Source organism: Panicum hallii, chromosome 4 (assembly GCF_002211085.1).
Source record: "Panicum hallii strain FIL2 chromosome 4, PHallii_v3.1, whole genome shotgun sequence".
NCBI classification, from domain to species: domain Eukaryota; kingdom Viridiplantae; phylum Streptophyta; class Magnoliopsida; order Poales; family Poaceae; genus Panicum; species Panicum hallii.
Genome location: NC_038045.1, coordinates 2228080 through 2240566, shown reverse-complemented (window position 1 = coordinate 2240566; position 12487 = coordinate 2228080). Strand labels below are relative to the sequence as shown.

At 52.0% G+C, this 12487-nt stretch overlaps 1 protein-coding gene across 2 annotated transcripts; it reads left to right on the top strand.

Moving 5' to 3' along the window:
- Positions 1-6085: 6085 nt before the first annotated feature.
- On the top strand, positions 6086-7879 carry LOC112889335 (ervatamin-B-like). Of its 2 annotated transcripts, none has more exons than XM_025955910.1 (4): positions 6086-6645; positions 6766-6998; positions 7098-7166; positions 7526-7879. In XM_025955910.1, the coding sequence occupies exons 1-4, from the start codon at positions 6144-6146 to the stop codon at positions 7667-7669; spliced, it is 948 nt and encodes a 315-aa protein (XP_025811695.1). In that variant the 5' UTR covers positions 6086-6143; the 3' UTR covers positions 7670-7879. The 2 variants fall into 2 exon arrangements, with proteins under 2 accessions (XP_025811695.1, XP_025811694.1); XM_025955909.1 differs by having other exon boundaries at positions 7098-7238; positions 7362-7879.
- The last annotated feature ends 4608 nt before the right edge of the window (positions 7880-12487 follow it).

Here is a 12487-nt window from a genome sequence, read left to right as displayed (position 1 = left end):
TCGTGGGTACGCGGAGGCGCCGGTCCTGCAAGAGCACGGGGTGAGGTTCGGAGACCGTGACCCCAGCTGTCAGGCCCGAGCCGTACGCCCCGTCACCCAAAGGCTTAGAGCGAGATTACGGATAACCTCGCGCCCTTCGGGTTGGATACTCTAGCAGGAGGTACCCTTATCCGTATGTACCGACAAGACATCCGGGCCCACCTTGGGCGAGGAACAAACCCGCAGGTGGGGCCATATCCCAGTATTGCGCCCGGTGGACAGCTTGCGCCCACAGTGAAGAGGCAAGAAGGACCTTCCCCTTTCGGCGAGATCCCCGAGGGGTCACCCTCTGTCCGCGTTCTGCGCGTCCTTCGGGTTGGACAACCTAGCATGAGGTACCTCTGTCCGTATGTACTGACAATACTATATCTAGGTAGTAGTATAGATAGTATAAAGGTAATATGGGAAAAATCATTTCACTACAAAGTTTCATCCCTGATGCAATAGCCTAAAAGTATTGCAATATGCTCCAAATAGTTGCAATAAATAAAATTGCCAAAAATTATAAAAATTATTATTAACTAATTTATATTAAGTTAGTAATGACAATCTTACCTCTTCTAATGGACGGTTAGATCTTTTCCATACTACCTACTACCAAGTGGTAGTACCGTGCACCGTAAAAAAACAATTCCATCAATGTCTACGACCAAGCCGGACACCATCGCCGTGAATCCTGCCGATTCGGCAGCAGCTGCTGAGATCGCAATTCATTTTGTTTCACCATCGAGATCATCATCGGCTCCCGTCTTTGAGTTGATTACTAATGCTTCCACAGTCTCAATGGTGTTGGAGATGCCAACGAATTAAACCATGCCGGCATCAAAGGTGCTCGAAGCTTGAGAGCACCGATCGAATACAGAAATAGAGTCTGGATACCTATTTTTGCCTGTCCGACGTACAAGACTGCTGTCTTGCTGGACACCATCAAGCTTCCTGGTTTCGCTGCAGACGGGCGATGTGTCGCGCATCTCAACGATGAAGAACGATCTGGTGGCGGACGGCGTCTGCAGGCCTCAAGGCTCCCTACAAATATTCACTCCAGGAGAAGGGAGCGGCTCGATCTAGTATTAGACCATCCGGCTTCGGAGGATGTCGTGGAATCGGCTCGGTAGTAGGACAGCAGGCCGGCTCGGAACAGTGCGTAGCTCCCGCGGATGGCCTGCTCCCGATATTGTAATCGCCACGCGTCAGTATTCTGGGCGGTGTGCGGCAGCGGCAGCGGCACCGTCGCAGAGAATTTTCTTCCGGGCTGGGCTCGCTGCTGCTGCACTGCCGCCGTGGTCGAGGTCGAGGCCCGACGGAGCGCGGGGAGCGGAAGCGCCATCCGCTGCAGTTACCTCATAGGCGCAACAGCGAATGCGGCGTGAGCCGTGAGTTGAGAAATTTGGCATTGTTTTGCTCATAAACACGGGGCCTACATAATTGCCTGCTCACAGAATCGGCTCATCCCGGTAGTCACAAGGCTGTTCATCCCGGTAGTCTCGCTTTGGCCGTGCTCCTGCAGCCGCCGCCGGTGGCCTCGCCCTCGATCGTCACAGCCGCAGTCTGTCGTCAAGGAGTGGCACGCCGCGCGCACCGGCGACGCCGAATGCAATGGCCGGCAAATCGTGGACGCCGGGGGTTCGGACAGGGCGTGCGGGCGTCGCGCTGGGCGCGGTCGAGTTCGCAGTTGCACCTAGCCTCCTAGGCACAGCCGGCGACGGCGCCATCAGCAATGAGGAGTTTCAAGTTCATGGCCGACCTCATCGCCGCCCCCAAGCTTTGTTGCCTGCACCCTGAGTTCGAAGTCCGATGCGGAGGACGCGCCGAGCACGTACGTACGCGCCGACGCCGCTTGCAACTCGTCAAGCCTGCAGCCATGGAACAGAGTGTACCGGCCACGTCCGTGGTGGTGCGAAGCTGGAGGAATGGCGCGGCAGGGCCGCACGGCAGCTTGCTCATGGAATCATGGCGGATGTGATGAACGCCGCGGCGCGCTGCTGCATTCCGCCGGCGCCGGCGCTCCACGGCTTGAGGTAGACGCCGGGCCCCACCCTTTCGATGCGACGTCAGGCTCTTGCTCGTCCGAGAGTTGACTGCGGTCGATAACTTCTGAAAATCGTCCCCTTGAAACGGTGAATACGCAAATCTTGGCCGCACAAGTCCGATCAAACGGCTGCGAAGGACCCCAGGGGTATAAGACGGTATTTCATTTACCGTCCACCCCCTGGTCGTTATTTCGTTGCCCGACCACGCCATGGCTTCAGTCTGTGTCTCGCCAGCGCGCGGCGGCTGCTGCATTCTCGCGCGTGCACGCGTTCCCCGTGCCCCTGCGCCCGGCCGGCAGCCGATGGCCTCGTCGCCGCTCCGTGTTCCGCGGCGTGCTTGCGTCCGATCCATTTGCCCAGCCGTCGAAAGGTCTGTCGTCGAGGAGTGGCGCGCCGTGCGTACCGGACGACGCCGACCGCGACGGCCGGCTCGTCGTAGGAGGTCGTGGACGCCGACCGCGACGGCCGGCTCAGCATCGAGGAGCTCATGGAAGTGATGAACGACGGGGAGCTCGTTCTAGGCGCGCTCGGAACCTGCTGCAGTCGGCGCTGCGGACCGCGGACGAGCTCGCCAGGGCGCTCAGCGTCATGGGCGCCGCCAGCGCTGAGTACTGCGCCGCCATCGTCGAGTGCCAGGATGGCCACGGCGACGGCGCCATCACCATCGAGGAGTTCAGGCTCATGGCCGACCTGCTCTACATGGAGCCTAGGCTGCGACACCTACGCTTGGAACGTTGTCTAGTATGCTGTGTGCCCGTCAGTCCGTGGTGTTCATGTATGTACTGAGATCAGCGGTAATCAAGTGCGTGTTCATCTATGATCCTCGGTGGACTGTGCAACGTGCAAGACGAACACGCGACGCTTGCAAATCGTGAAGGCTGCAGGCGGCAGCCATGGAACAAAGGCACCGGGCACCTCTGGTGGTGGTGGGAAGCTTGAGGTATGACGCGGCCGCGCGGCAGGGGAACGCCTCCAGTGGAACTCACGCGGCGGCTGGCTCACGATGGAGGTGCTCCTGTCCTGGACCTGATGAACGCCGGGGAGCTCGCGCTGGGCGCGCTGCCGCAGTCCGCCGTGCCGGCGCTTTGCGGCTCGAGGTAGCCACCGGGCCCTTGCTCGCCCGAGAGTTGACAGCGGTCAATAACACGGGGTGGACGGTATTTGTATTGATGAATCTGCAAATCGTGGCCGCACAAGTCCAATCGAACAGTTACAAATGGACCCCAGGGGTGGACGGTATTTCATTTACCGTCCACCCCCTGGTCGTTATTTCATTGCCCGACCACGCCAGGGGACTCGGTCCATGTCTCGCCAAGCACGGCGGCTGCTGCATTCTCGCGTGTGCTCGCGTTAGCCTTGCCCCTGCGTCCGGCGGGCCGCCATCGGACTCGTTGCCGCCCCGGGTTTCGCGGTGTGCGTCGAAAAGTCCGTCGCCGAGGACGAGGAGTGGCGCGCCGCGCGCACCGAGCGACGCCGAACGCAATGGCTGGTTCATCCCTCGTCGTAGGTGCTCCTGGACGCGACGAACGCCGGGAGTTCGGGAAGGGCGAGCTCGGCGCTGCAGCAGTACGCCGCGCACCAGGTCGACCTCGCAATTGCATGTAGCTTCATAGGCACAGCCAGCGACGGCACCATCAGAAATGAGGAGGTCAAGCTCATTGCCGACCTCGTCGCCGCCCCGCGCTTCGCTGCTCGCACCCAGAGCCTCGAAGTCCGATGCGAAGAACGCGGCAAGCAGGTACACGCCGACGCCGCCCGCGGCGCCATGGTGGCTGCCTCGCCATCATGGAGGTGCTCGTGGTGGCTACTGCGCCGTGGAGCTTCGGCTGCGCGCGCTCGCTGCAGTCTGCCGTGCTCACACTTGATAGCTCGAGGTAGACGCCGGGCCCCTCTCTCGACCCAACGTCAGGCTCTTGCTGCCCGAGAGTCCCATGGCCAATAACTTCTAATCATCCCCTTGAGACGGTGAATACGCAAATCTTAGCCGCACAGGCCCAATCAAACGGCCGTGAGGGACCCTAGGGGTGGACGGTATTTCATTTACTGTCCACCCCCGGTCGTTATTTCATCGCCGACCAAGCCATGGCCAGGTCCCCGTGCCTCACCACGCGCGCCGCTGCTGCAGTCCGCCGTGCCCTCGCTTCCCGTCCGGCGATGGTGACGGTCACCTCCTTGTGAACGACTCTTCGTTGTCATCCTCAGCGCGTAGGAGCTCCTGCCGGGAGTTCGGACTGGACTGTGGACTCTCTCTGGTACTGCTGCAGTTCGCCGTGCCCGAGGTAAGGCCCGACGGCAGCTCAACGCTGATGTAAACTTGAGGTTCGTCTACGTACCGTGATCGGAATAAGCGAGTGGTAGTATTGTGCGCCATAAAAGTTTTTCTTTTCTGATATCCCAGATTAATTTCTGTATTTGTTTTTCTATGCAATCTTTCGAAGAGTGAGATCCCAAATAAGTAGATTGCATGGACTTGCCCAGACTCACGGAATGAAAAGGCGCAATGATCAGGATTCAGGAGTAATCTGAGAAGAAACTAACTCTGCAGTTAACTCTGAAATCCTGAAAATACAGTGCCCTACTGGTGTCAGGAATAGTTGCAGGAGCAGAACAGCCGAAAGGAGGTGCAATCTTTTACCCCAAAGAGAGAGATATAAGAAAAAATCCCATAGGACTAAAATTCCTCCAAATTATTTATGGTTTTATTACTTGAGCATTGGAACAGACAGGGGTCTCTATCCAAGCTCTGAACGCAAGTGGAGGCACGGATGGCCAGATGACAGTGACACCATGCGGGAGCAAGCACTGGATTTCACCGCCGCAGCGGCCGACGATTTCCGTGGAAACCAGCAGAGCCTCGCGCGCGCCACGGCACAAACGGACGTCAAGAGCTGTGTGCCCGGATAAGATGGGTGCAATGCAGCAGTGCAGCACGATCCCCTCCTCCTCGAGCATGATTTGCACGTTCTGCATTAAAAATGGGGAGGGAGAGACAGTGAGAGAGACCTCACCTCGTACGTGGTCTCGCAGAAAGGCGTTGGTTGGCCAGAGCGACACCGGCCGGGCAGCTCCCCCGGTTCTTCACCGTCGTAGCCGGAGCCCGCCGGCGGCGGCATGGCTGCGCGCAACGCTCACGGTTCCGCCCGCCGGCGCCCACGGTTCCGGGCAAAAGGGGTTGCACTTGCACGCCTGGGAGCGTTCGAGTAGCGCGGGAGCCCGGTGCCAATCAGCATCCCGTTGCCTCTAGTGGCGGCAGGACTTTAGAGCCAAAGCATGCTCAGCTTGGAGGGCTCGTCCTTATCACCCATCGTTGGAGGGCCCGAAGCCGCCCTATCCACCTCGGCAACTTGGTCGCAGGTTGATGGAGATTGTATGGTTTTGTATCGCCACTGCTGATCGCAGTCTAAGCAGAGTGTTTAATTTGGTTCAAGGAAACAGTGGATAAATTGATTGATCTCTGTTTTGGACCGAGGAATGAGATCATTCATAACTGATTTCTTTGTCGTAGACCCATGTCTGATATAAACACGAGGAATAGATTCTTCGGACCAAAGAAATCAGTTACGAGTCATCTCGAGTTAGGAATAGATTCTTCGGACCAAACATGAGAACTTCTAGCTTCTATTGCACAATGATGACGGCTCGAGCCATCCTACTCTAATAAACATAAGGATTAAGTAGATGACGGCTCCTTTGGTCTATAAGAAATAAGATGGGTATATTGATCTCATTTGCACATCTCCATTTTTTTAAATAAAAAAAAGGCAACCTAGCATGTGCAATTCAATCTAGGATTTTTATGTACAAAAAAAATCCAAAGCCATGCATAATCCCACAATTCACGGCAAGCATGGCGGCTGCCCTCTGTTTGAGACAGGCGTCAAGGCCTGAAGGAACGAGGCTATTGCCGAGTCGTGCTGGCGGTGGGCCCGCGTGGCCCAGTTCGTTGCCTCGCGCGGCTATAAAATGCTCGGGGTCGTTCACAGGCTAAGCCACGGCAGTGACACACGCAGCAGGTCACAGAGCCTCTCCTCTCATCGTCCCTCGCCGAGCTCGACGCCACCTCAGACGATCGCCATGCGTCCACCGCGCTCCCCTGCGCCCGCCGCGGCGCTGCTCGCGCTCGCGGTGGCGCTGGCTCTGGCCTCCGCCGCCGCGGCCCGCCACCCCTACGCCACCGTGCCGCCGCCGGCGGAGCGGGCGGACGAGGAGGTGCGGCGCATGTACGCGTCGTGGAAGTCGGAGCACGGCCGCCCGCGCGGCAACTGCGACCTGGCCGGCGGCGAGGAGGAGGACCGGCTGCGCCTGGAGGTGTTCCGCGACAACCTTCGCTACATCGACGCGCACAACGCGGAGGCGGACGCGGGGCTCCACAGCTTCCGCCTCGGCCTCACCCCCTTCGCCGACCTCACCGTCGAGGAGTACCGCGGCCGCGTCCTCGGGTTCCGTGGCCGCCGCAGCGCGGCTCGCCGGGCCGGGAGCACGCGCTACCTGCGCCGCCGCCGCGACCAGCTCCCCGACGACGTCGACTGGCGCCAGCTCGGTGCCGTCACCGAGGTCAAGAACCAAGAGCAATGCGGTCCGTACTCGGCTCCATGCTGCTCGTTAATAACTTCGCCGACGAAGTAGCTGCTAGAATGTTCTCCTCCGGTGAGTTATCGTCTGATGATCATCTCTGGGCCGTGAGCGGTGCTCGCAGGTGGGTGCTGGGCGTTCTCGGCAGTGGCAGCCATGGAGGGGATCAACTCGATCGTGACGGGCAACCTCATCTCGCTGTCGGAGCAGGAGGTGATCGACTGCGACAGCCAGGACGGCGGCTGCAATGGCGGAATCATGCAGAACGCCTTCCAGTTCGTCATCAACAACGGCGGGATCGACACCGAGGCCGACTACCCCTTCACCGGAACCGACGGCACATGTGACGCCAACCGGGTCGGTACTCGGTACCATCATAATAACCTGCAACACCAGATTGCAATTTGATCGGAACTGATGATGATGGAGATCGATTTGCGTCTTCTTCAATTGCAGGTGAATGAAAAGGTTGTGACCATAGACAACTTCGTGGATGTGGCGACCAACAACGAGACGGCGTTGCAGGAGGCGGTGGCGAGCCAGCCCGTTAGCGTCGCTATTGATGCCGCCGGTCGCGCATTCCAGCACTACCAGTCGGTAAAGTGACTGACAGACATTCAGTGAGAAAGAAGGAACACAAGAGCTAGCACTGCTAACGGAGGCTAGCTGTTCTTTGCTCTGCAAGTCTGAGCTGTGTTCTTCCTGATCATCTCTGCGCAGGGCATCTTCAACGGGATGTGCGGGACGAGGCTGGACCATGGCGTGACGGCGGTGGGCTACGGCAGCGAGAACGGCAGGGACTTCTGGATCGTGAAGAACTCGTGGAGCGACGGCTGGGGCGAGGGCGGCTACATCCGGATGGCGCGCAACGTGCCCTCGCCCAGGGGCAAGTGCGGCATCGCCATGGACGCGTCGTACCCGGTGAAGTACAGCTCCAACAGCAACCCGGCGGCCAGGGCGGCGATGGCTGTGCTGGAGATGGTCATTGCTTAGAGGCACAGAGAAAGAGAGGCGACGGCCGCCGCTAGGTTGCCCCTTTGTTGCTGCGGTGTGTGTGGAGCTGAGTTGCTCATTTGCAGTAGTGTTGTGATGCGCGAGGATCTTGCTGAACTTAGTATATGCATGTAGCACCGGAAATAAGTTATTATGATGTATTAAGTTAATAAGTCATGTAATAAATACTATACTCCTTTTGAGGGGTAATGTAATAAAGTTTCAAATAAAGTTGTTTGTGCTTAGTATATGATCATGGGGTTTATTGAGGGGGGCTTATGGTTTGTTCGACCTGCAGTTCTGAGTTGAGATTTCAGGACTTGCATTCTGTCATTCTGTGTGGCTTTGGCTGCATTGCTATTGTACCAACCATTGGATGAAGAGAGACTTGAAATTCCGAAAACACCCGCTCGCTAACTGATAAACAAAATGTGCATGTCAGAGTAATAAACCCTGTTTGACTGTGAACATGTTTCACCCATCTTCAAGACAGGAACCCGTTGCCTTTGTAGCGGTTCAGGCATGGTGGTCGATCCCTCCAAGTAAGAGATGCAGCGCGTGGTTGAACCACGCCTGCTTGAATTTGATACAGCCATGCGTATTGCAAACAATCAATGGTCCTGTTTGGTTTCGCTTACCTGAGAATCGCTTATCTGAGAATCAAGATTTTCTGATAATCCGCTGTCTGAAGAATCCGCTGTCTGAAGAATCTGGGGTGTTTGGCAATCCTGATTATTTCTACTGGATTGTCTGTTCTGACTGTAAAATGACCTATTTGCCCCTGAGTCCTGTAATAGCTCATTTTGATCGGATTTCTCTACCATTTTCAAATCTAAGTATATTATTAGTACCAGAACTTTGTTATAGTATAATTATAGTCATAAAACACACAATAATGATAAAATAAACTAATAAATAATAGTCATGATGATTATAGATTAATAAATAATATAATTTTACAATGATATTCAAGACATCATAGAGGCAGCAATAGCGTCACGAAAGGCACCCATATCAATGTCATCTCCTGGAGCACTAGCATCGATCATGGTAGGTTGGCTGCCACCGGTAGCATTATCTTGCACATCGGAGTTAAAATCTGGATCTTCATTGGTATTTTCTCTAACAAAATTGTGAAGAGCCATACATGCGACTATAATTTTTGCTTGTTTGGTAATAGGATAGCTAGGCAAGTGCAACAAGATACGCCACTTCATCTTCAACACTCCAAATGAACGTTCAATCACATTTCTAAGTGATGAATGTGCTTGATTGAACATTTCTTTTTTCCCACTGGTTGGTGATGTTGCCATTCCGAAACATGATACCTTTGTCCCCTATAAGGTGCAAGATACCCTTTTCTATTAGGATATCCGGAGTCTACAAGATAATACTTTCCATTGGGAGGCTTTGGGAATTGGTTCTGGTACGTGAGTAGAGTATCCAAAAATACGCGAGTGTCATGTACGGACCCAGGCCAGCCAGTGACAACAAATGTAAATCTCATATCAAAGTCACAAACAACCATGACATTTTGTGAAGTATACCCATGCCTACCAATATATTTTGGTTGTTCAGATGCCGAAACAGTGACTTCTATATGCGTGCCATCGATAGCACCAATACAATCTTTGAAATGAGGCCAAAACCTTGCTTCTTGCAACTTAGGGTGAATTATTCCGAACTGTGGATCCTGTGGCCTAATATTGTGAAAAGCCAGTCCCATAATAGCATCTAGAACTTCATCAACCTTTCTACGAATTGTTTCCAATGAGTGTTTGAACCTATTCCTAGCTTGCCTAAATGATTGAGGACCACCACACATCCACAAAAACATGGCTACTGCTTCCTTCGTACACATTTTTCGACTTGATTTCAACCCATAATTCTGTACCAATGTGTCATGGAGATGTAGAAAAACTGACCTTGACATTCTGAACATATCATAGCAGTCAACTGCATTCGCTAGAGTTAGCTCAACTCATTGGATCCCAGTCATAACTGGAATATTATCAGGAATTGGTGCGCTTCTACCGGTTGATCCAGATCCCATGCACTCCAAAGCCAAATACGCTACCAGAAAATCATCATCTGAGTCACTCATCTATTAAAAAAAATAGATACATGAATCATACAGTACACATACAATATGTCTGAAGCAAACAACAAATAGAAATTAATTGTCTCAAACAACAAGTTATTATGTCTCAAACAACAATCTCTCAAACATGCAACACAGGCAAACTACTATGTCTGAAGCAAACAACAAGTAGAAATAAAATGTCTCAAGCAAACAACAAATAGAAATTAATTGTCTCAAACAAACACACTAGTGCTTCTTATTATCCTCCCATGCCCTCCTTAGCCAATTTAACCTCCCATTTGATGTCTTTAAAGTAATGAACACATCACGCTACTCTTTCTTTATAAGAAGTTGTGTGGCGTAGTAATGTTCATCACTGCCTTCTTCAGCCCCATCCTTAATCACTTGATCCAACATGTTACCAATTTCCTCCCTTACACTGTCAACCACATTTGAGGTGGCTGAATTATTGCTACTTTCAGCTTTCTTCTCATATGCTTCCACTAAACGTTTCATACACTGATCTCTAAAGGTCTTCTTCTTCTTTCTCTTGGGGGATAATGGAGCTGTTCTCTTGCCTAAAGTTGGAGTGCCATTTGGGGGAGCAGGGACCTGCCCTTCCCTCCCTAACTCACAGCTATTCTGACCACCATCATCTTCTTGGCCACCACCTTCTCCATTTGAAGGAACAAACGATGTCTCGTTTGTAACACTAATAGCTTCAAACATAATCCGCATTTGGTCCTCATGCTCAAGTGGTGCATCCTTAAAGGATATACAACCGACCATAGCCTGAAAAAGAAAGGTAATAACGTTGTAAATTGAAACATGTAACTTTTGTATATCAAAAACTGAAAAATCTGCAATGTATACTTACATCATTCTGTTTTTTCCACCAATTGTCATCAGCCACGATACACCTTGTCATAGAATCCCTACCCAAGCCGGTAGCTCTGTTGTTCAATGTCTTCCATTGGGTATACCTTTTTTTAAGTGCATCCCACCTATTCTTCATTTGCCCCTCATTGTAAGGTCTCCTGGTACGTTCAAAAAACTTACGTACAAGATTCGCATACCCACTGCTGTTCAAACAATTTTGGGGCCTATTGTGAGCGAGAACTTCTTCCACACAAATATCATTAAAAGTTTTGGCAACAAATGAATCCCATTTCGCCGCAACCTTCACTCCTTTTTCCATCTATTCAAAATATAGGACTAACATTATCACATATCAGTAGTACAACTTCAGTTTACATAGTACAGATAATATGAGGTCATCAAGCTACACAACAATAAAAGTTCACATTACATGACCAAGCATCAACTAACCCCAAAAACAAAGTACGCAGATGCATGCAATCAACAAAGGGAACATAAACTAGCAATCCATATTAAAAATTAGAGAATGGAATCAAAATGAGCCCAAAGTTTAGACACATCCAAGGAGGCAACACTGTTATGGTAGAGGCTACACTGTCATATACCGCTGGTTGAGCATGAAAACTTCTCAAGAAGCAGAGTGATACGATAATGTTACCTCTTTGCTATGGATTGAAACTAGAGCTTTCAACTGAGCTCGCCTAAAAAGTGCGGACTCATTGTGCCCAAGAGCACAGTCCAAGAGCTGAGGGCAAAAGCATACTTCAGTAGCCACGCAATAGACCATAAATCAAGTAAACTTTAAAAAACATAAACAAAAGATCATCGAACAAAAGAGTATCCAAAGATGCATACTGTGGTAGAATATGCAATCAAGTCATCTTTTACTAAACACTACAAACACATTATATTAAGGTCTGCAATAAATCAGAGTACAGCCACTCCAATTTAGTCACTTTGATATTCAATCTCCAGTGAGGTCCCTGCATCATGTCAAAATCTGCATTCAATTCCTTCACTGAATTGCATACGAAATTAAATGCAGACTTTCCATGACAGGAACTTAGCTTGTTCATATTTTCTATTGCACACAAGAAGGATAAGAAAACTATACTAGATAACCAATCAATCTGATGACTTTATTAGATAGCTAACTAATACGCACACTATAACTTGATAGCTAATCACTACCAGTGTGTATCTATATTTTTCTGCTTCAATCCTGATGCACAGTCTAAATAAATTTTTACCCACATTAGCACAAGACAGAAAATGCCTAGCAAACCATTGCCAACACACACCATTCTTTTTCTTGCCCTGTTTCGATCAAAACTGATTCACTAGCTCAGCAGTCCATTTATCGATTCATCATCATCAGAGAAAAGGTAGCCGAGCGCACCTGTTTTGACTGTGCTGCTACTTCGGGGTTGGGGAAATGGTCGGCACGATGGCAGTGTAGGATCCACCTATTGCTGCAGGGAGACGAGTCCCAAAGAATGACTGGTATAAGGTGTTGATGCTGGGAGACAAACAACAGTCTTAATAATAACCCGAGCCACATGTACTAATTCATTTCAACAAGAGTACCAAAAAAATGATTATTGGACAGGTGCCATCACACAACTTTATTTTCTTCATGACTAGCTGGTGATACCTAATAAAAATCACTAAGTGGCAGCTATTCTCACTTACCAATTTGACTTAGCAGTAACAACAAGAGCTGTTACGAGCTGTCACGCGCGGGGGCGGCAACGGGGAGCGGGGGCGGCGGCGGCGCAAGGGGGAGGCAGCGCACTGGGGCGGCGGCGCGGGGCGCGGGGCCGGCGGCGGCGCGTGGGGGCGCGGGGCCGGCGGCAGCGAGCGGGGGCGGGGCCGCAGCGACGCGCGGGCG